The sequence below is a fragment of the Leucoraja erinacea genome, chromosome 39 (assembly GCF_028641065.1).
Source record: "Leucoraja erinacea ecotype New England chromosome 39, Leri_hhj_1, whole genome shotgun sequence".
In the NCBI taxonomy this organism is placed as follows: Eukaryota; Metazoa; Chordata; class Chondrichthyes; order Rajiformes; family Rajidae; genus Leucoraja; species Leucoraja erinaceus.
Window position 1 is genome coordinate 496,087 of NC_073415.1, and position 23,028 is coordinate 519,114.

The following is a 23,028-nucleotide window of genomic DNA, read 5'->3' on the forward strand; positions in this document are numbered from 1 at the left end:
ACTGTGTTCAGTTTAGAGATACAGCGCAGAAACAAGTTCTTCTGCCCACCGATTCCACGTCGACTAATGATACCTGTATGCTAGCACTATGCTACACACACTAGGGACAATTTACAATTTGACCAGTGTGGTGCAGCGGTAGAGTTGCTGCCTCACAGCGCCGGAGACCCGAGTTTGATCCCGACCATGGGTGCTGTCTGTATGGAGTTTGCACGTTCTCCCCGTGACCCGCGTGCGTTTTCTCCGAGATCTTCGGTTTCCCCCCACACTCCAAAGACGTACAGGTTGGTAGGTTAATTGGCTTGGTGTAAATTCAAAAATGTTCCCTGGTGTGTATAGGATAGTGTTAGTGTGCGGGGATCGCTGGTCAGTGCGGGCTTGGTGGGCCGAAGGGCCTGTTTCTGCGCTGTATCTCTAAACTAAACTAAACCCATAGTATGACCATAAAATGCTCCAATTTTAGTATCTAATCCACAACCTCCTGCCTAACCTATTGTCCCCCTCTCTTTATTCCCCCTCATTCACCTGGACGCACACCCCTTTCTCCTTCCCCCTTCTCCCCATACCTATATTCCTTCCTCTAGCTTCACATTTCACTCTTCTCCCATCCTTATCTCAGGCTTTTTTTGTCTTTTCACTTTGGCCTTTGTCCAACCATCCGCCCATCGAAACACCCCATCTGTACCCACCTATCACTCGCCAAGCCTTGTCCCACCCCCACCTTCCATGTCTTCCAGCTTTCTCTCTCTCCCCCCCCCCCCCAATCAGTCTGGACCAAAGATCCTATAGCGAGCAAGATAGTAGTAGACGTCAAAGACATAGTACGGTCATGGGCAGATTCGTGGGTAATTTTCGGCCCCATTTCCGTAACCGGCTTCCGTCTCGGCACCAAAGATCCCGTAGCGGAGCTAAGATACTAGTGCGGAGACGGAAGCCGGTTACGGAAACATCCTCGTAAAAATAAAAGTTCTTTGGTAAAAATCTTCTCATTTTCAGCAACTAAGTTACAGAGAAAGGTTGAACAAGTTAGGGCTTTATTCTTTGGAGCGCAGAAGGTTAAGGGGGCACTTGATAGAGGTCTTTAAAATGATGAGAGGGATAGACAGAGTTGACGTGGAAAAGCTTTTCCCACTGAGAGTAGGGAAGATGCAAACATGGGGACATGACTTGAGAATTAAAGGACAGAAGTTTAGGGGTAACATGAGGGGGAACTTCTTTACTCAGAGAGTGGTAGCTGTGTGGAATGAGCTTCCAGTGAAGGTGGTGGAGGCAGGTTCGTTTTTATCATTTAAAAATAAATTGGATAGTTAAATGGACGGGAAAGGTATGGAGGGTTATGGTCTGAGCGCAGGTATATGGGACTAGGGGAGATTATGTGTTCGGCACGGACTAGAAGGGTCGAGATGGCCTGTTTCCGTGCTGTAATTGTTATATGGTTATTTTCAGAATTTTTATTTATTGACACAAACTGTTCCCCCGCAACGTTGATTACACTGCGGGTCGGGTCAGGTCGGGTCGGGTTACAGAAATGGATGAAAAATAGGCCCACATTCCGCTCCGTTGCGTACTACACGTCAGCCCATTGCATTTAGCAGGAGTGGTCTATCTTGCTCCGCTATAGGATCTTTGGTCTGAAGAAGGGTCCCGACCCGAAACGTCACCTATCCACGTTCTCCAGAGATGATTGATGCCTGGCCCGCTGGGTTACTCCGGCACTTTGTGTCTTATTTTCCTATTACAGGTGCTCCTGTCATCACCACTCACTCCGTGGAAAATTCTTCCTGTTGTCAAGTACTTTGTGCTGTATTACTTCGAGGGTCCAGAGGAGTGCTGGCAATCTTTCCCCCAGCACAACACCTTCGGACTTTACCAAACCGTTTTCCTTTCACAGCAAGCAGCAGCGTTTCACTGCCAGAGGCTGGGTGAGTTGCTGGAGTTGGTACACTCCTATTTACTATGACATATGATGAAAGAATGGGTCGACTGGGCTTGTATTCACTAGAAGTTAGAAGGATGAGAGGGTTCTTATAGAAACATCTAAAATTCTTAAGGGATTGGACAGGCTAGATGCAGGAAAAATATTCCCGGTGTTGGGACAGTCCAGAACCTGGGGTCACACAGTTTAAGAATAAGGGGTCGGCCATTTAGGACTGAGATGAGGAAAAACATTTTCACCCAGAGAGTTGTGAATCGGTGGAATTCTCTGCCACAGAAGGCAGTGGAGGCCGATTCATATAACCATATATAACCATATAACAATTACAGCATGGAAACAGGCCATCTCAACCCTTCTAGTCCGTGCCAAACACATAATCTCCCCTAGTCCCATATACCTGCGCTCAGACCATAACCCTCCATTCCCTTCCCGTCCATATAACTATCCAATTTATTTTTAAATGATAAAAACGAACCTGCCTCCACCACCTTCACTGGAAGCTCATTCCACACAGCTACCACTCTCTGAGTAAAGAAGTTCCCCTCATGTTACCCCTAAACTTTAGTCCCTTAATTCTCATGTCATGTCCCCTTGTTTGAATCTTCCCTACTCTCAGTGGGAAAAGCTTTTCCACGTCAACTCTGTCTTTCCCTCTCATCATTTAAAAAACCTCTATCAAGTCCCCCCTTAACCTTCTGCGCTCCAAAGAATAAAGCCCTAACTTGTTCAACCTTTGTCTGTAACTTAGTTGCTGAAACCCAGGCAACATTCTAGTAAATCTCCTCTGTATTCTCTCCACAGTCTAATTCACTGGATGTTTTCAAGAGAGAGTTAGATTTAACTCTTCGGGCTAATGGAATCAAGGGATATGGGGAGAAAGCAGGAACAGGGTACTGATTCTGGATGATCAGCCATGATCGTATTGAATGGCGGTGCTGGCTTGAAGGGCCGAATGGCCTACTCCTGCACCGAGTAACTCAGCGGGACAGGCAGTATCTCTGGAGAGAAGGAATGGGTGACGTTTCGGGTCAAGAACCTTCTTCAGACTGGGAGACGTACAGCATGGAAACGGCCTTTTTTGGCCCCACTCGCCCACTGTTCACTAGAGGTTTATTACCAAAAGGCTGAGAGGTGCAGAGGGCCCTGGGTGTCCTGATAGTAAATAAGAATCCATATCCCTCCACTCCCTACATATATATCCATGTGCCCACCTTACAACCTCTTAAACACCACTATCGTGTCTGCCTCCACCACCTCCCCTGTCAAGTCAAGTCTTAAGTTTATTCTTCACATACGCATACGAGATGTGCAGTGAAATGAAAAGTGGCAATGCTCGCGGATTTGTGCAAAAAAACAAACAATCAAACAGAATGGAACAGAATCACATATTCACATATTACATATTTCTGGGAGGGAAGAAAAAGGAAAAAAACATCAATTTAAAAAAGACACCACACAACAGTATAATGGTTCTGTGCGTTCCAGGCACCCACCACCCTCTGTGTAAAAAAAACCTGTTCCGCACATCTCCTCTTGGCTGAAAGCTATGGCCTCTTGTGATTGACATTTCCACTGGGCCTGTCTCTGTGCTGAATCTGTAAAACTAAAGTAAACTAAAGAAGGGTTTTGGCCTGAAACGTTGCCTATTTCCTTCGCTCCGTAGATGCTGCTGCACCCGCTGAGTTTCTCCAACTTTTTTGTGTACCTTAAACTAAACTAAACTAAACACTGCCCCCCAGAGGAAAGCAAACGCATTGATAACCGATGACATACTCAATGACATCACAAACATGATTAGTTAATGGCTGGTAAAGCCTTAATCCTCCAGAATTCACTCAACTCCCAAGGAAATTAAAATTCAACCAAACAGCAATGTACATTAAAGCTAGGTATAAGAAGATCTCAGTCACCCCTTGTTCATGCAATAGATGTGACGCCTTCAGTAGAGTCTCAGGAAGAAGCAGCAAGGACTGGCAGCAATAACTAAGGTGTCAGATGGATGATGACTCCCAGAGTAGTTCTGTCTTCCCTTTGGCCCTGGTGGTCCTCGACCTTGCCCCCAAGGTCCAGCAGGAGACGGTGGACTGGCTGATGGGCCGGATCGAAGCCGCGAGGTCCTCGGACGGGGCGGAGCTGAAGGTGAAGGTGGTGGAGCGCTCGGAGGCCAAGGGGACGGTGCTGCTGGTGGGGGCCACGCTGGAGAGGCTGCTGCGGGGGGCCGAGGAGGCGGCCCTGGTCAAGGTCTACCAGGACGGCAACTTCCGGCCCTTCAGCTTCGCCGACCGCGCCAGCTTCCGCGAGACGGAGACCGAGCTCCTGACCACGGCCGAGATGCTGTACATCATCAAGTTCCAGCTGGACAACCTCAAGGCTAAAGACGAGGAGCACATCCCCGGAGAGCCAACGTCCAAGCTTCAGCCTGGCAAACCCATCTTTGAGGTTCTGTGGAAGAGCAAACTGCTGACCAAACTCTACCCAATGCACAACCGGGAGGAACTGGAGAAGCTTAAAGCCTTGTGGAGGAATCGTAGCTACCTCATTGACCAGCCTGTGCAGGCCTTGAGAAGCTACTTTGGTGAGTCTGTGGCCCTGTACTTTAACTTCCTGGGTTATTTCACCTGGGGCCTGGCCTTCCGCACACTCCTTGAGCTCTTCTTCTACGTCACCAAGCTGAAGGACCGCGGCGGGTGCATTGTGTGCGCCCTCTACAACATGCTGTGGTCCACGGTCTTCCTCGAGGGCTGGAAGCGCCGCAGCTCGGAGCTGGCCTTCAAATGGGGGACCCTGCGTCAGATGGAGAGCTTCGACAAGGTGCGAGCCGGCTACATGGACAAGCTGGGCGCCGACCTGATCCCGGAGACGGCCATGCTGGACCGCCAACGGAGCATCAAGATGGCGTTCCGATCCGTCCCGTTCCTGGTGGGAAGCCTCGTCATCAGCGTGGGGCTCATCGTGATGTTCATCAAGGCGGACAAGATGGCCCGGGAAATGGATACCAAGGAAGAGTCGGTGCGGAGTTTGTTGATGACGTACATGCCCATCTTGGTCTACAGTGTCACAGTGGAGGTCCTCAACAGGGTGTATCTCGCCATGGCCAAGGTGGTGACGGAGATGGAGAACCATCGCCTGGTGTCCACCCACGAGAACCACCTGATCGCCAAAGTCCTCATCTTCTACCTCATCAACAACTTTGGCATGCATTACTACGTGGCCTTTTACCTGAAGGACCTCAAGTTGCTGGCCGATATCCTCTCCGCCCAGCTGCTCGTCCACCAGGTGGTGGGACAGTTCTTTGACACCGTGCTCCCGTACTCCATGACCAGCATCAGGCTCCGGCGCTTAAACAAGGCCCAGCCTGACGCCAATGCCGGCCTGCACCTGATCGAGGCCGAGGGCAACATGAGGGACAACAAAGGCAGCCTGCTGGAGGACTACCTGGAGCTCTTCATCAAGTTTGGCTTTGTCTCCCTCTTCTCCAGCGTCTACCCGCTGGCCGGCTCCTTCAGCTTCCTCAACAACCTCCTGGGCATCAAGTTGGAAAGCATGAAGTTCAGCCAGGTGTTGCAGCGGCAGTTCCCGGTCCCCTCGTCGAACATCAGCGCCTGGCGCTTGGCCTTCGAGTACCTCACCACCCTGGCCATCATCACCAACTGCGGACTGATCAGCATGTCGCCCGAGTTCAGGAACCTCTTCTCGGAACTCCCCGACCTCCACTATTTCCTCCTGGCTGTGGCGTTGGAGCACGGGTTCTTCGGCATGCAGCGGGTGTTGCGTTTGGCCGTCCCGGAGATACCCGCCGACATGGAGGTCAAGCTGAACAAGATAGAGCTAGAGTGCAGAAGAGCTATGTTCTATAATGAATCGTGTCGATGAGGGTCCTTCAGAAGTATCTAACGACTCTCAGAATCATTAAAGCAGTTCTCTTTTAGACCAGCGGTGGTGGCTTTTTCACCGGTCAACAGACAAGCACCTTAGAAACATAGAAAATAGGTGCAGGAGGTCCATTCGGCCCTTCGAGCCAGCACCGCCATTCATGGTGGTCATAGCTGATCATCCCCTATCAATAACCCGTGCCTGCCTGCCTTCTCCCCATATCCCTTGATTCCACTAGCTCCCAGGGCTCTATCTAACTCTCTCTTAAATCCATCCAGTGACTTGGCCTCCACTGCCCTCTGTGGCAGGGAATTCCATAAATTCACCTTCTTTTTTTTTCACACAGAGAGTGGTGAATCTGTGGGATTCCCTGCCACAGAAGGTAGTCGAGGCCAGTTTATTGGCTATATTTAAGAGGGAGTTAGATGTGGCCCTTGTGGCTAAAGGGATCACGGGGTATGGAGAGAAGGCAATGATCAGCCATGATCATATTGAATGGCGGTGCAGGCTCGAAGGGCCGAATGGCCTACTTCCTGCACCTATTTTCTATGTTGCTATTTTTCTACTGAATATCATCCTTCAAAGATGGGCAAAAAAATTGCTGGAGTAACTCAGCATGTCAGGCAGCATCTCGGGAGAGAAGGAATAGGTCTGAATGAGTCTGAACTCGCCTGAAGAAGGGTCCCAACCCGAAACGTCACCTATTCCTTTTCTCCAGAGATGTTGCCTGACCCGGTGAGACCAAGCACAGGTTTGGCGATCACTTCGCCCAACACCTCCTCTCGGTCCGCAATAACCAACCTGATCTACCGATGGCTCAGCACTTCAACTCCCCCTCCCGTTCCGAATCCGACCTTTCTGTCCTGGGCCTCCTCCATGGCCAGAGTGAGACCCACCGCAAATTGGAGGAGCAGCACCTCATATTTTGCTTGGATAGTTTACACCCCAGCGGCATGAACATTGACTTCTCCAATTTCAGATAGTCCCTGCTTTCTCCCTCCTTCCCCTCCCCTCCCCAGCTCTCCCACAGCCCACTGTCTCCGCCTTTTCCTTTCCACTTCCCGCACCACCCCCCCACATCAGACTGAAGAAGGGTCTCGACCTGAAATGTCACCTATTCCTTCGCTCCATAGATGCTGCCTCACCCGCTGAGTTTCTCCAGCATTTTTGTCTACCTTCGATTTTCCCAGCATCTGCAGTTCTTTCTTAAACGCTGAGTTACTCCAGAATTTTGTGTCTATCTTCGATGTAAACCAGCATCTGCAGTTCCTTCCCACACATCATCCTTCCAAGTTGGTCTTTACTACATTCCAAAGGTCCCACCTTACACCTTTTCTTTTGTCACAGTGCTTCTCGTTCCTCTCTGCATGCTACACTCTCGCTAGCGTTTAATTTAGAGATACAGCATGGAAACATGCCTGTTGGTCCACCAAGTCCACACCGACCCATTCACCAGTTCTGTCCTGCACACTAGGAACAATTTACAGACGGCCAGTTAACCTACAAACCTGTACGTCTTTGGAGTGTGGGAGGAAACCGGAGCACCCGGAGAAAACCCACGCAGGTCACAAAAGGAGAACATACAAACTCCGTACAGACAGCACCCGTAGTCAGGATTGAACCCGGGTCTCTGGCGCTGTGAGGCAGCAACTCTACCGCTGCGCCACTGTGCTATCCTCAGCTAGTTCTGGTTTTAAAGGTACACAGCCCTTCTTTGCCTCCAACTCCATACGTCGTAGTTTTGAGATCCACTCCTGGGATTTGAACACACTAATCCGACTGACACTGGGGCGGTGCAGTGATGGAGAAACCCCACGCAGGGTCACGGGGAGAACGTACAAACTCCGCACAGACAGCACTCATAGTCGGGATCGAACCCGGGTCTCCGGTGCTGCATTCGCTGTAAGGCAGCATCTTTACCGCTGCACCACCGGTCCGTGATCACCCACTGGACCAAGGACATATTCGGTTTCCTCCCACATCCCAAAGACGTGCTGTCTGTGTGGAGTTTGCACGTTCTCCCTGTGACCGCGTGGGTTTCCCATGCTTCCTGAAGACGTGCCGGTTTGTGGGATAATTGGCCCTCTGTATATTGCCCCCTAGTGTGTAGGGAGTGGGATAACATAGTGAACTAATGAGAACGGGTGATCGATGGTCTGCGTGAGCTCAATGGGCCGAAGGGCCTGTTTCCATGCTGTATCTCCAAACTAAACTTCAGGAGATTCCTGCTGCAGCCGGGCGACCAGAACTACACAGTGCAGCACGGTGGTGCAGCGGTAGAGTTGCTGCCTCACAGCGACAGAGACCCCCGGGTTCCATCCTGACCTCTGGTGCTGTCTGTACGGAGTTTGCACGCTCGCCCTGTGGCGATGGTCGATGGTCGGAAGTAATTTGTTTGGGCCGAAGGGCCTATTTCCTTGCTATTTCCATCTCTAAACTAAATTTGCTATAGCTGGCCGACCAGAACTACACCAGGGGTGGTCTCACCAGTAATACCCCATGGTTATAATTTTTATTGTGAAGTTTGAAAGATTCTGCATGTTTTCGTGCATTTCATGCCTTGGAATGTGTCTTTGCTCTAGTGGGGAACCCATTCAGTGGAACAAACCTCCATACCGTGATGTTGGAGCTGGACGCTGATATTGGGAAGAGTTTTCTGAAGGAAGAGATTCTAAGTACCTACAGGTTTGTGTCTCCAGTTCAGATTCAGATTCAGATTCAACTTTAATTGTCATTGTGCAGTGTACAGTACAGAGACAACGAAATGCGCACAGACTCGGCAATAGCATCTCCCTGGAAGAGCGACATAGAATAATGAGCAATAAATAAATATATTTACGTGCTTAGTCATAGTATTTTTTTTCCTGGTGGGAGGAGTGTCCGGGGGGGGGGGTGATTGGCAGTCACCGAGTTACATTGGTGAGTAGTGTAACAGCCGCAGGGAAGAAGCTGTTCCTCGACCTGCTGGTCCGGCAACGGAGAGACCTGTAGCGCCTCCCGGATGGTAGGAGGGTAAACAGTCCATGGTTGGGGTGAGAACAGTCCTTGGCGATGCTGAGCGCCCTCCGCAGACAGCGCTTGCTTTGGACAGACTCAATGGAGGGGAGCGAGGAACCGGTGATGCATTGGGCAATTTTCACCACCCTCTGCAATGCCTTCCGGTCGGAGACAGAGCAGTTGCCATACCATACTGTGATACAGTTGGTAAGGATGCTCTCGATGGTGCAGCGGTAGAAGTTCACCAGGATCTGAGGAGACAGATGGACCTTCTTCAGTCTCCTCAGGAAGAAGAGACGCTGATGAGCCTTCTTGACCAGAGTTGAGGTATTGTGGGTCCAAGAGAGGTCATCGGAGATGTTGACTCCCAGGAACCTGAAGCTAGAAACACGTTCCACCTCCGTCCCGTTAATGTGGATGGGGGTGTGCGTGCCGCCTCTGGACTTCCTGAAGTCTACAATGAGCTCCTTGATCTTCTTGGAGTTAAGGGCCAGGTTGTTGTCAGCGCACCATGCTGCTAGGAGCTGGACCTCCTCCCTATAGGCCAACTCATCGTTGTTGCTGATGAGGCCAATCACCGTTGTATCATCTGCATACTTGATGATGGTGTTAGTACCATGTACAGGTGTGCAGTCATAGGTGAAGAGGGAGTAGAGGAGGGGCTCAACACACAGCCCTGTGGAACGCCGGTGTTCAGGGTGAGGGTTGAAGAGGTGTGCTTGTCTAACCTCACAGACTGGGGTCTGTTGGTTAGAAAGTCCAGTATCCAGTTGCAGAGGGAGAGGTCGATGCCCAGGTTACCGAGTTTGGTGATCAGTATAGATGGTATAATGGTGTTGAATGCTGAGCTGTAATCTAGGCTGGATTACTGTAACGCGCTCTATTTTGGTGTTGCTCGTTCTTCACTGGCTCGTCTCCAGTTGGTTCAGAATGCTGCTGCTCGCCTTTTGACAGGGACTCGAAAGAGGGAGCACATATCGCCAATTCTGGCCTCCCTACACTGGCTCCCGGTGCACTTTCGGGTTCATTTTAAGTTACTGTTATTTGTTTTTAAATCTCTGAATGGGCTCGCCCCGCCTTACCTCTCTGAGCTGCTCCACCCATACACTCCTGCCCGGTCCCTCAGGTCAGCTGGTCAGCTGCTCCTGGAGGTACCGAGGTCTAGTCGGAGGCTCAGAGGGGATAGAGCCTTCTCTGTTGCTGCTCCGGCACTCTGGAACACCCTGCCGCTGCACATCAGACAGGCCCCCTCACTGTCCATCTTCAAATCCAGTGTTAAAACGCATTTGTACTCCCTGGCTTTTGACCATGCCTGAGGCTTTGCTTCTGTTTGTGGTGTTTTTGATGTTTCTTTATTTTACATGTCTTTTCCTACTATTTCTTTTGATTGTTATTTTTGGTGTGTATTAACTTGTTTGTCAATGATTAGTGATGTACAGCACTTTGTTGCAGCTATGTTTGTTTTTAAAGTGCTCTATAAATAAAATTATTATTATTATTATTATTATTATAATCAATGAACAGCATTCTTACGTAAGTGTCTCTGTTGTCGAGGTGGGAGAGGGCGGAGTGAAGTGCCGTTGAGATGGCATCCTCCGTACTCCTGTTCTTGCGGTAGGCAAACTGATAGGGATCCAGTGTGGGGGGTAGGCAGCTTTTGAGGTGTGCCAGGACCAGCCTCACGAAGCACTTGGTGATGATGGGGGATGGTGCAACTGGGCGGAAGTCGTTGAGGCTTGCCGCAGTGGAGTGTTTTGGCACCGGCACGATGGAGGTGGCTTTAAGGCAAGTGGGGACAACTGCTTGGGCAAGTGACAGGTTGAAGATGTCAGTCCAGACGTCTGTCAGCTGCGCAGCACAGGCCCTGAGCACGCGCCCGGGGATGCCGTCAGGACCAGCAGCCTTACGTGCATTAGTCCTACTCAGTGCCACGTACACGTCGTGGGGGGTGAGTGTGAGGGGTTGGTGATCGGCAGGTAGCACAGCCTTGATGGCTGTCTCTAGATTGTCCCTGTCGAAGCGGCCATAGAAGTGGTTAAGCTCCTCAAGGAAGGAGGCGTCGCTGGATGTGGGGGTGATGTTGGAGGGTCTGTAGTCCGTGATGGCCTGGATGCCTTGCCACATGCGTCGGGGGTCGGAGTTGTTGTTGAAGTGCTTCTCAATCCTGAGCTGATGGTAGTGCTTGGCCTTCTTGATGCCCCTCTTCAGGTTAGCCCTGGATGAACTGTAGGCTCGAGCATCGCCTCCACCGTCTAAGATCTTGCGGAGCAGGTCGGGCGGCACGGTGGGGCTTGGCCTACAGAGGGTGGTTGGCCACAATATTAGCGCCAAAGGTTAAGCCAATTCTAAAGGGCCTGCCCCACTTAAGTGTCCTTAGCACGCAAATGTGAGGCGCACGGGCATCGTATGGCCGCGCGGGGCCGGTCCCACTTAGAAGCGCGGAGGGGTATGGAATTGTGCGCGACATCGCGCGGGGCTCCAAAACGTTCCCGATGTTGGGGGAGTCCAGAACCAGGGGCCACAGTTTAAGAATAAGGAGTAAGCCATTTACAACGGAGACGAGGAAACACTTTTTCTCACAGAGAGTGGTGAGTCTGTGGAATTCTCTGCCTCAGAGTGCGGTGGAGGCAGGTTATAACCATATAACCATATAACAATTACAGCACGGAAACAGGCCATCTCGACCCTTCTAGTCCGTGCCGAACACGTATTCTCCCCTAGTCCCATATACCTGCGCTCAGACCATAACCCTCCATACCTTTCCCATCCATATAACTATCCAATTTATTTTTAAATGATAAAAACGAACCTGCCTCCACCACCTTCACTGGAAGCTCATTCCACACAGCTACCGCTCTCTTGAGTAAAGAAGTTCCCCCCTCATGTTACCCCTAAACTTCTGTCCCTTAATTCTCAAGTTATGTCCCCTTGTTTGAATCTTCCCTACTCTCAGTGGGAAAAGCTTATCGACGTCAACTCTGTCTATCCCTCTCATCATTTTAAAAACCTCTATCAAGTCCCCCCTTAACCTTCTGCGCTCCAAAGAATAAAGCCCTAACTTGTTCAACCTTTCTCTGTAACTTAGTTGCTGAAACCGAGGAACATTCTAGTAAATCTCCTCTGTACTCTCTCTATTTTGTTGACATCCTTCCTATAATTAGGTTTGTACATACTCCAGAATTGGCCTCACCAATGCCTTGTACAATTACAGGTTCTCTGGATACTTTCAAGAGAGAGCTAGATAGGGGACTTAAAAATAGCAGAGTCGGGGGATATGGGGAGAAGGCAGGAACGGGGTACTGATTGGGGATGATCAGCCATGATCACATTGAATGGCGGTGCTGGCTCGAAGGGCCGAATGGCCTACTCCTGCACCTATTGTCTATTGTCTATCACTAATGATATTATGATCTTCTCCTCACACAATGTTCCTGTTGGTTTAGGTTAGTAGCGTTGAAGTGCCTGATTATCCAGCGTTACGATATTGTCCCAGCATGCTGGCGAATGCTGCACAGTTTGGCCGCTCAACTGGAAGGCCTCAACCGACTGAATGAAATGCTTCAGGTGAGCCTCACTGGACCCAGGCAGGTGGGACTAGTGTAGCTGGGACATGTTGGCCGGTATGGGCAAGTTGGGCCAAAGGGCCTGTTTCCACACTGGATCACTCTATGCCTATGACTGTGTAGCGGCATCTAGTGGTGAAGCTGGGTATTCAGAAACCTCGCCACTGGTCGGGACAGTCAAGTGACTAGGGGTTGGTTCTGGGGCTTTTCTGTATGTTCAGTAGTTAGTGCTCCTCACGACGACAGCAGCTCATATCGTTTATTCCCGACTAAGTACGCACATAATTCAAGTGTTATTTCGTTAATAACCTGGCTGTGTGGTCATTAAAATACAATACAATACAATACAATTTTGCTCTCCCTGCTTGGTCTCACTAAAACTGTGTGTGTTATACAACATGGAAACTGGCCTTCAGCTGAACTAGCCCGCGCCAACCAACATGTCCCATCTACACTAGTCCCACCTGCCTGCATTCGGCCCATATCCCTCAAAACCTGTCGTATCCATGTACCTGTCTAAATGCTTCTTAAACGTTGCGATAGTCCCTGCCTCAACTACCTCCTCCGTCAGCTCATTCCATACCCTTTGTGTAAAAAGGTTATCACCTATTAAATCTTTTCCCCCTCACCTTAAACTTATGTCCTCTGGTTCTCAATTCCCCTATTCTGGGTAAAAGACATTTACCAGATCTATTCCTCTCGTCTTGTATTCACTGGAGTTTAGAAGGATGAGGGGGTATCTCATAGAAACATATAAAATTATAAAAGGACTGGACAAGCTAGTTGCAGGAAAAATGTTCCCAATGTTGGGCGAGTCCAGAACCAGGGGCCACAGTCTTAGAATAGAGGGGAGGTCATTTAGGACTGAGGTGAGAAAAAACGTTTTCACCCAGAGAGTTGTGAATTTGTGGAATTCCCTGCCACAGAGGGCAGTGGAGGCCAAATCACTGAATGGATTTAAGAGAGTTAGATAGAGCTCTAGGGGCTAGTGGAATCAAGGGATATGGGGGAGAAGGCAGGCACGGGTTATTGATAGGGGACGATCAGCCATGATCACAATGAATGGCAGTGCTGGCTCGAAGGGTCGAATGGCCTCCTCCTGCACCTATTTTCTATGTTTCTATGTTTCTATGTCATTTTGTATACCTCATCACTCCTCATCCTCGTATCATCCAAGAAATAAAGTCCTTGGAAGGTAATTGGAAAATAACCTCAGGCACAATCGTCCTTGCTTGGGGTAAATGTAAAGGAACCTTACAGGAAAAAGGTTCATTGTATATTATATAATACTGTATATTCACCCTCGTGTGAAGGGAGGGGATGAGGAAGACCATGACACAGGAACAGAATTAGGCCATTGGGCCCATCGAGTCTGCTCTGCCATTCAATCATGGCTGATCTATTTTCCCATCTCAACCCCAATTTCCTGCCTTCTCCCCGAAACCTCTGACAGCCTGAATAGTCAAGAATCTGTCAATCTCCACTTTAAAAACACCCATTGACTTGGCCTCCACAGCCGTCTGTGGCAATGAATGCACAGATTCACCACCATCTGACTAAATAAATTCCTCCTCATCTTCATTCTAAAGGTCCACTAGGGGTGCTGCACTGGCAGCAGCCTCTCCCTACAGCCTGTCTGTTATTTCTATCTTTTTTATTATTTTTAGTTAGTCTAAAGTTTGTTTTAGGGGGAAACTTTAACTTTTCTATGTGGGGGAGGGGGGCAGGGTAAGGGGGAAACCGTCTCCCAGTCTCTTCCTGGCGGGGACGCGACTATTTCTCCGAGTCGCGTCCTCGCCCCCCACCTCGCGGCCTACCAGCTGGATCGGAGCGGCCTTTCCTGCCGGGGACCGGGAACCGGACCAGGGCTGCTACAGCGGCGGCCCAGCGCTGGAGTCACCGCGGAGCGGGCGATGCCTACCTGGGTCGCCGTTTGGAGCTCCGGAGCGTTGAGCGTTGCTCCAACATCGTGGAGCTCTGGTGCGGAGAGCTTCCAACGTGGGCGGCGCTGAATGGCATCGTGGAGTCCTGGGGCGCCTTGCAGAGGGTCTACAGCAGCGGTCTCCACCCGGCGCGGCCTGCGGACTTTAGGAGCCGCCTACTCCGGTAGGAGGGGGCCGACTCTGTGTCTACGCCGCTGAGGACGTCCCGCAGCCCCGACGTCGGACTTGTATCACCCCGGCGAGCGGTCGTGGACATCGGGCCGCCCGTAGCGGCAACTGTGGAGGGCACGGGGAGGCCCTGACCACGGGGAACAATGGAGGAAGAGACTGACTTTGGTGCCTTCCCACACAGTGGGAAACTTTGATTCTGCTGTGTGGGGATGTTTTATGTCAAACCCTATAGTGTGTTGTGTCCTGTTTATTTTTATTGTATGGCTGTATGGGAATTCATTTCACTGTGCCATCTGGCACACGTGACAATTAAATCTATCTTGAATCTTGAATCTTGAATCTTGAATCTTGAATGCTTTTATTTTGAGGTTGTGCTCTCTGGTCCTAGACTCTCCCACTACTGGAAATATTCTCTCCACATCCAGGCCTTTCATTGTTCGGTGGGTTTCAATGAGATCTCCTCTATTTACACCAAGCCAATTCACCTGCAATCCTGTATGTCTTTGGAGTGCGGGAGATATTATTATTATTTTGTTTGAATTTATTTTATTAGAAGCAATTGTACTAGAATAAAGCAATCGGCATGAGAGTTGTACAATTTTCGTACAGTTTCATTTTTTTAACATTTTTATAAATTAATACATAAATCACAAAAAAAGAGGAAAAATGAAAGAATGAAGAAAAATGCCAAAGAGAGAGAATGCCAAAAAGAAGTACGAGAAGAAAAGAGAGAAATGAGAAAAAATATGATGGAGATATGCCCAGATAGTGGAGCACATAGTCACCAGTTTCCCCAAACACTGGCGTCCGAATAGTGAACGAGGTCTGATAGACCTGGACGATGGCAAGTTGACCTGGCTCGCCTCAACGGAGCTGCAGGTCTAAAAGACACACGGTAGAAGACGAAGAATCCCACTCCCCAGTTCAGGAGCTACTGAGACCACTGTCTACTTCTGACAATACAATATACAATACAACACAATACGGTTTATTTGTCACATTGCACAAAAAGTGCAAGTGAAATGAATATGTCAGCAGCGATACAATGATAAAGAACACACACAAAAACACAATAGAAATTTAACATAAACATCCACCACAGCATTCATCACTGTGGTGGAAGGCACACAATTTGGCCAGTCCTCCTCCATTTTCCCCCGTGGTCGGGACCTCAACCCTCCGCAGCCCGCCGCTGCGGGCGTCCAGATGGTAAAAGGACAAGGTACAAGTCCAGGTAAGTCCAGAGTCGGCTCTTCCCCACCGGAGACCGCGGCTTTAAGTTGGTGTAGGCCGCAGGCCGGCGGCCGAAGATTTAAAGTGACATTGTTTTGCCCCACTTCTGTTTCGGTCAAACATACAAGAGAAGTTGTGCATTGATCTACATTTTGTTTTACACTCAGGAACTGCTATCGGTTGAAAAGGTGAGCGTTGTCAAGTCATCCATGCCACCGCCGGGCAAAATATTAGGTAGGTTCTTCTGCCTAATGGGTGATATTGTTCTCCTTATCCCATCAAGTACCACAATGCAACTTAGAGTCATGGAGTCTTACAGCGCAGAAACAGGCCCTTAAGCCCAACTTGCCCACTCCGGCCAACATGTCCCAGCTACACTAGCCACACCTGCCTGTGCTTGGTCCATATCCCTGCAAACCTGTCCAATCCATGTACCTGTCTTCAAGAAGGAACGTGAAGTTATTGAGGGTAAGGACCAGCTCCGCTAGGCGGAGGAGAGTGTCAGTGGCCGGGTATAGGTTGCTTCTCTGGTCGAGGAAGAACCGGAGGGCTTTGAGACCATCCTGGTGGGGGATGGAGGTGTAGAGTGACTGGACGTCCATGGTGAAGATGAGGGGGTGAGGGCCTAGAGAATGGAATGCGCGGAGACGACGGAGAGTGTCTGAGGTGTCTTGAACATAGGTAGGGAGGGATTTAACCAAGGGGGATAGGATGGAGTCAAGGTATGTGGAAATGAGTTTGGTGGGGCACGAACAGGCAGAGACAATGGGTCTACCGGGACAGTCAGGTTTGTGGATATTGGGGAGAAGGTAAAATGGGGCTGGGGAACGATGAGGTTGGAGGCTCGGTCGGGCAGGGGGCTGGGAGTTGATGAAGTCGGTGATGGTGCTAGAGATGGTGGCCTGGTGCTCGTCAGTGGGGTCATGGTCCAGGGGTAAGTAGGAGGAGGTGTCCGAGAGTTGGCGCGTGGCCTCAGCTTTGTAGAGATCGACGCGCCAGACTACCACGGCACCATATACCTGTCTAACTGTTTCTTAAACGTTGGGATAGTCCCTGCCACAACTACCTCCTCTGGCAGCTGGTTCCATTCACCCACCACCCTCTGTGGGTAAAACGTTACCCCTCTGATTCCTATTAAATTGTTTCCTCTTCACCTTAAACCTGTGTTCTCTGGTCCTCGATTCACCTACTCTGGGCAAAGGACTCTGTGCATCTAACTGCATTTATAGGTCTTTGATTAGGTCACATTGTGACATAGCAATGTGTGGTGGTTTCTGTAGTGTAGTGGTTATCATGTCCACCTCACATGCGGAGGGTCCCCAGTTCGATCCTGGGTTGGAACAGCATTTTGGACGGGCACGGCAGTGCAGCGGAAGAGTTGCTGCCTAACAGCGTCAGAGACCCGGGTTTGATCTTGACTAAACATAGAAAATAGGTGCAAGAGTAGGCCATTCGACCCTTCAAGCCAGCACTGCTATTCAATATGATCATCCACAATCAGTACCCCGTTCCTGCTTTTTCCCCATATCCCTTGATTCCCTAAATCCTAAGAGCTAAATCTAACTCTCTCTTGAAAACATCTGGTGAATTAGCCTCCACAGCCTTCTGTGGCAGAGAATTCCACAGACTCACAACTCTGGGTGAAAAAGTTTTTCCTCATCTCAGTCCTAAATGGCCTACTCCTTTTTCTTAAACTGTGACCTCTGGTTCTGGACTCCCCCAACATCGGGAACATTTTTCCTGCATCTACCCAATCCAATCCTCTAAGAATTTTATATATTTCTACCATAAGATCCCCTCCCTTCCTAAATTCCAGCGAATTCAAGCCCAGTCGACCCATTCTTTTATCATATGTCAGCTCCGCCATCCCTGGAATTAACCTGGTGAACCTATGCTTCACTCCCGCAATAGCAATAATGTCCTTCCTCAAATGTACTTCCTCAAAATTACACACACTAATCTAGGTATGGTCTCACCAGGGCCCTGTACAACTGCAGTAGGACCTCCTTGCTCCTAAACTCAAATCCTCTCGCAATGAAGGCCAACATGCCATTCTTCACTGCCTGCTGTACCTGCATGCTTAATTTCAGTGACTGATGTACAAGCACACCCATGTCTCGTTGCACCTCCCCTTCTCCTATACAACACCATTCAGATAATAATCTGCCTTCCTGTTCTTGCCACCAAAGTGGATAACCTCACATGTATCCACATTATACTGCATCTGCCATGCTTCTGCCCACTCACCCAACCTATTCAAGTCACCCTGCAGCCTCTTAGCATCCTCCCCGCAGCTCACACTGCCACCCAGCTTTGTGTCATCCACAAACTTAGAGATGTTACATTTAATTCCCTCGTCTAAAATGGTTAATATATATTGTAAACAACTGGGGTCCCAGCACTGAGCCTTGTGGCACCCCACTAATCACTGCCTACCATTCTGAAAAGGACCCGTTAATTCCTACTCTTTGCTTCCTGTCTGCCAACCAGTTTTCTATCCATATCAATACCCTACCCCCAATACCCTGCTCTAATTTTGCACACTAATCTCTTGTGTGGGACCTTGTCAAAGGTTTTTTGAAAGTCCAGATACACCACATCCACTGGCACTCCCTTATCCATTCTACTTGTTACATCCTCAAAAAATTCCAGAAGATCAGTCAAGCATGATTTCCCCTTCATGAATCCATGCTGACTTTGACCGATCCCATCACTGCTTTCCAAATGCGCTGCTATAACATCTTTAATAATCGATTCCAGCATCTTCCCCACTACCGATATAAGGCTAACTGGTCTACAATTCCCCCTTTTCTATAGGATCTTTGTCTGGCAGTGTGTGGCAGCAGCTCTACCCAGCAAAGATCCTATAGCGGAGCAAGATAGACCACTCCTTCTAAATGCAATGGGCTGACATGTAGTACGCAACGGAACAGAACATGGGCCTTTTTTCCATCCATTTCAATAACCCGACCCGACCCGACTCGCAGTGTAATCAACGTTGCGGGGAACAGTGTGTGTTAATAAATTAAAATTCTGAAAATGAGGAGAAGATTTTTACCAAATAACTTTTATTTTTACGAGGATGTTTCCGTAACCGGCTTCCGTCTCCACACTAGTATCTTTGCTCCGCTACGGGATCTTTGGTGCGGAGACGGAAGCCGGTTACGGAAATGGGGCCGAAAATTACCCATGACCGTACCACGTCTTTGTCGTCGAGTGATCTATCTTGCTCGCTATATTATCTTTGCTACACAGTGCCGCCCTCAAACAGAACGCAGATAGATGACTTTTGGTGAAGCCTTGCTTGTCTTTGCTTGCAGATGAGGCGCTGCTGATGTACCAGCAAGTTCTGCAGGCCACACTCGACAGAGAGCGTTGCCCAGTGCCAGCTGGTTTTCTGGAGGTTGCCCTGAGCAAGATCCAAGTGGCTGTTGGTGGAAGGGCCAACGTTGACCAGCTGCAGGATGTCGCTGTGATGTGCCGGGCTGTGGCCGATGTGGTCAGCTGGGAGATTCACGCCTTGTGCCCTGAGGTGGAGTCGCTGCTGCAGACCCTCGACAAGAGCGGCAGCGTGTTGCAAGCACCCACCACTGCACCGCATGCACTGGGGCCCGACGCAGCGGCGGTGGTGAGCACTAGACACTGCACTGGCACAGAATCTCCACCGCTGATCTACAGTAGCAGGGAAGCTCTGGACAGCTGGTGATGACGGAATGATGTGCGCTACATATCCCAAAGAGGAACAGCCGCTCTGAGCGTCCACATTGCTGATTTACTTCAAGCCACTCGATGAACTGCAGCGAACGGTCATGTCATTGGTGATAGGCACAGAATTAGGCCATTCGGCCCATCAAGTCTACTCCCCCATTCAATCATGGCTGATCTGTCTCTCCCTCCTAACCCCATTCTCCTGCCTTCTCCCCATAGCCCCTGACGCCCGCACTAATAAAGAACGGTGGTAGAATTCAAAGTCGTAATAATGCATATTGTGACAGTGGCATTTTATTATATACTTTGCAGCAGTTTACTCTTCTCTGAGACACAAAATCTGTCGATCTGTAGCCAAATATAGAAACATAGAAAATATGTGCAGGAGGAGGCCATTCGGCCCTTCGAGCCAGCACCGCCATTCATTGTGATCATGGCCGATCGTCCCCAATCAATAACCCGTGTCTGCCTTCTCCCCATATCCCTTTATTTCGACCAGCCCCTAGAGCTCTATCTAACTCTCTCTTAAACCCACCCAGTGATTTGGCCTCCACTGCACTCTGTGGCAGGGAATTCCACAAATTCACAACTCTCTGGGTGAAAAAGCTTTTTCTCACCTCTGTCTTAAATGACCTCCCCTTTATTCTAAGACTGTGGCCCCTGGTTCTAGACTCGCCCAACATTGGGAATATTTTTCCTGCATCTAGCTTGTCCAGTCCTTTTATAATTGTATATGTTTCTATAAGATGCCCCCTCTTCCTTCTAAACTCCAGTGAATACAAGCCTAGTCTTTTCAACATATAAAATTTACATTTGCAATAATGAATGGGATGTCCTTTACGTTTATTATTATTATGTTTATTATTGTCACGTGTACTAAGGTACAGTGAAAGCTTTGTTCTGCTATGTAATCAGATCAGATGTACCACACATAGATACAACCAGTGCCAAACTCCAGTACAGTAGGTAGAGCAAAGGGGAAGGTACAGAGTGCAGAATATAGTTCTCAGCATTGTAGCGCATCAGTTCCACAGACAAAGTCCAATGTCCGCAATGGGGTAGAGGTGAATGGGACAGTACCCTAGCTTATGGAAGGACCGTTCAGAAGCCTGATAACAGAGGCGAAGAAGCTGTTCCTGAGTCTGGTGGTGCATGTTTCAAGCTTCTGTACCTTCTGCCGGACGGGAAGCAAATCCTCATAAATGCATATATTCTTTGTGTTTCATTCCCAGTTAATATCCCAAAGGTGTATCCTCTCTATATAAGCAATAAGAAATATATCAATGCTTTGATTAGAATGAACAAGGAGTGATTAGTAAATTTGCAGATGACACTAAATTAAATGCTGTCATTACAAAGCTAAATAGCGAAGATGGTTATTAAAAATGGCAGCACGCTCTTGATCAGATTATTCAAGAGCTGTTATCGGGCAACTGAAAGGTCCTCGAGTGGGCTGAGGAATGGTTAATGGACTTCAATCCTGATGACTGTGACGGGTTGAATTTGAGAAGTCAAACCAGGGCAGGACCTTCACAGTGAATGGCAGGGCTCTGTGGAGTGTTGCAGAGCAGAGGGATCTAAGCTTCCGAGAAGTGTAGGAAAGAACTGGTTTAAATCGAAGATAGACACAAAATGCTGGAGTAACTCAACGGGCCAGGCAGCACCTCTGGAGAGAACATGGTTCCCTGAAAGTGGTGTCATAGTAAAGAAGGCTTTTAGTACATTGGCCTTCATCAGACATAGAAACATAGAAACATAGAAACATAGAAATTAGGTGCAGTAGTAGGCCATTCGGCCCTTTGAGCCTGCACCGCCATTCAATATGATCATGGCTGATCATCCAACTCAGTATCCCGTACCTGCCTTCTCACCATACCCTCTGATCCCCTTGGCCACAAGGGCCACATCTAACTCCCTCTTAAATATATCCAATGAACTGGCCTCAACTACCCTCTGTGGCAGAGAGTTCCAGAGATTCCCCACTCTCTGTGTGAAAAAAGTTCTCCTCATCTCGGTTTTAAAGGATTTCCCCCTTATCCTTAAGCTGTGACCCTTGTCCTGGACTTCCCCAACATCGGGAACAATCTTCCTGCATCTAGCCTGTCCAACCCCTTAAGAATTTTGTAAGTTTCTATAAGATCCCCTCTCAATCTCCCAAATTCTAGAGAGTATGGTATTGAATGCTAAACATTTTAGCTCTCCCTCCCATTCCCACACTGACCTTTTTTGTCCTGGGCCTCCTCCACTGTTAGAGTGAGGTCCAGCACAAATTGGAGGAACAGCACCTCACATTCCGCTTGGGCAGCTTACACCCCAGCGGTATGAACATTGACTTCTCTAACTTCAAGTAATCCTTGCTTTCCCTCTCGCTCCATCCCTCCCCCTTCCCAGCTCTCAAACCAGCCTTACTGTCTCTGACTACATTTTATCTCTGTTTGCTGTGTTGTTACCTTCTCCCAGCTAACAAAGATCTATTCTACATTTTCCTTGGGATCTCCATTCACTTTGTTCTATTTTCACACCTTACACTTCCTTATCTATGTATCTCCCTCTCCCTTGACATCAGTCTGAAGAAGGGTGCCTGTCCCGCTGAGTTACTCCAGCATTTTGTGATGCCGTGTATAAGACATTGGTGAGGCCACATACTGTTTTCAGTTCTGGTCACCCTGCTACAGGAAGGATGCTATTAAACTGGAAAGAGTGCAGATGAGATATACAAGGATGCTACCAGGACTCTAAGGCCTGGGATATAGGGAGAGGTTTGGCAGGCTAGGATTTTATAACTTGGAACAGAAGGCTGATCTTATAGAGGTGTACGAAAATTATGAGGGGGACTAAATGGGGTGAATGCACAGACTATTTTACCCAGAGTAGGGTACTCAAAAACCAAAGGACAAGGGTTTAAGGTGAGAGGGGCAAGATTTAATAGGAGCCTGACGAGGGATTTTTTTTTTCACATATGTATGGAACCAACAGCCAGAGGAGACAGCAGTTAAAAGACATTTGCACAGTACATGGGCAGGAGAGGTTTCGAGGGATATGGGCCAAACGCACGTAAATGGGACTAGTGTAGATGGTCGGCAGGGATGTGTTGGGCCGAAGGGCCTGTTATGTCTGTGGAACTGTCACTCTGTTTAAACGGGTATGGGTCTGCAGAAGAGTCCCGACCCGAAACATCACCCACCCATTTTCTCCAGAGATGCTGCCTGATCTCCTGAGTTACTCCAGCACTTTGTGTGTATCTTTGCTACAAACCAGCATCTGAAGCTTTTTGTTTCTACATTTTAGCACATTTCAAAACTGCGTCTCCCTGGCAACGGGCTGGCCTGTGACAAGATAGTATAGAAGTTAGGAGGTCATGTTGCAGTTATCTAAGATGTTGGTGAGGCCACATTTAGACTATTGTGGGTAGACAAAAATGCTGGAGAAACACAGCGGTGCAGCAGCATCTATGGAGCGAAGGAAATAGGCAACGTTTCGGGCCAAAACCCTTCTTCAGACTATTGTGTCCTGTTTCGGACACCATGTTATCGGCAAAATGTTGTCAAGCTGGAAAAGGTGCAGAGAAGATTTAGAAGGATGTTGCCAGGACTTGAGGGAATAA

General features: G+C 49.0%; 2 protein-coding genes and 1 non-coding gene across 3 annotated transcripts; all 3 read left to right on the plus strand.

The window, feature by feature from the left end:
• The first annotated feature begins 812 nt into the window (after positions 1-812).
• On the plus strand, positions 813-21,129 carry LOC129714357 (uncharacterized). The gene is made up of 5 exons (XM_055663906.1): positions 813-1,922; positions 8,392-8,494; positions 12,250-12,370; positions 15,884-15,950; positions 19,037-21,129. The coding sequence occupies exons 1-5, from the start codon at positions 1,688-1,690 to the stop codon at positions 19,420-19,422; spliced, it is 912 nt and encodes a 303-aa protein (XP_055519881.1). The 5' UTR covers positions 813-1,687; the 3' UTR covers positions 19,423-21,129.
• LOC129714352 (anoctamin-10-like) lies at positions 3,394-5,858 on the plus strand. Its single transcript, XM_055663902.1, has one exon. The coding sequence runs from the start codon at positions 3,932-3,934 to the stop codon at positions 5,807-5,809; it is 1,878 nt and encodes a 625-aa protein (XP_055519877.1). The 5' UTR covers positions 3,394-3,931; the 3' UTR covers positions 5,810-5,858.
• Positions 16,987-17,059, plus strand: trnav-cac (transfer RNA valine (anticodon CAC)). The gene has a single exon. It is a non-coding gene; the product is annotated as a tRNA-Val (tRNA).
• Positions 21,130-23,028: the final 1,899 nt, after the last annotated feature.

What these genes read in the sequence shown, in the direction of transcription:
- LOC129714357 (XM_055663906.1), top strand. Translation starts at nt 1,688, where the DNA reads ATGCCTGGCCCGCTGGGTTACTCCGGCACTTTGTGTCTTATTTTCCTA. An exon ending in GAGATTCTAAGTACCTACAG is followed by an intron (nt 8,495 to 12,249) that starts GTTTGTGTCTCC and finishes CTGTTGGTTTAG; the next exon opens with GTTAGTAGCGTTGAAGTGCC. An exon ending in GACTGAATGAAATGCTTCAG is followed by an intron (nt 12,371 to 15,883) that starts GTGAGCCTCACT and finishes TTTTACACTCAG; the next exon opens with GAACTGCTATCGGTTGAAAA.
- LOC129714352 (XM_055663902.1), top strand. Translation starts at nt 3,932, where the DNA reads ATGGATGATGACTCCCAGAGTAGTTCTGTCTTCCCTTTGGCCCTGGTG.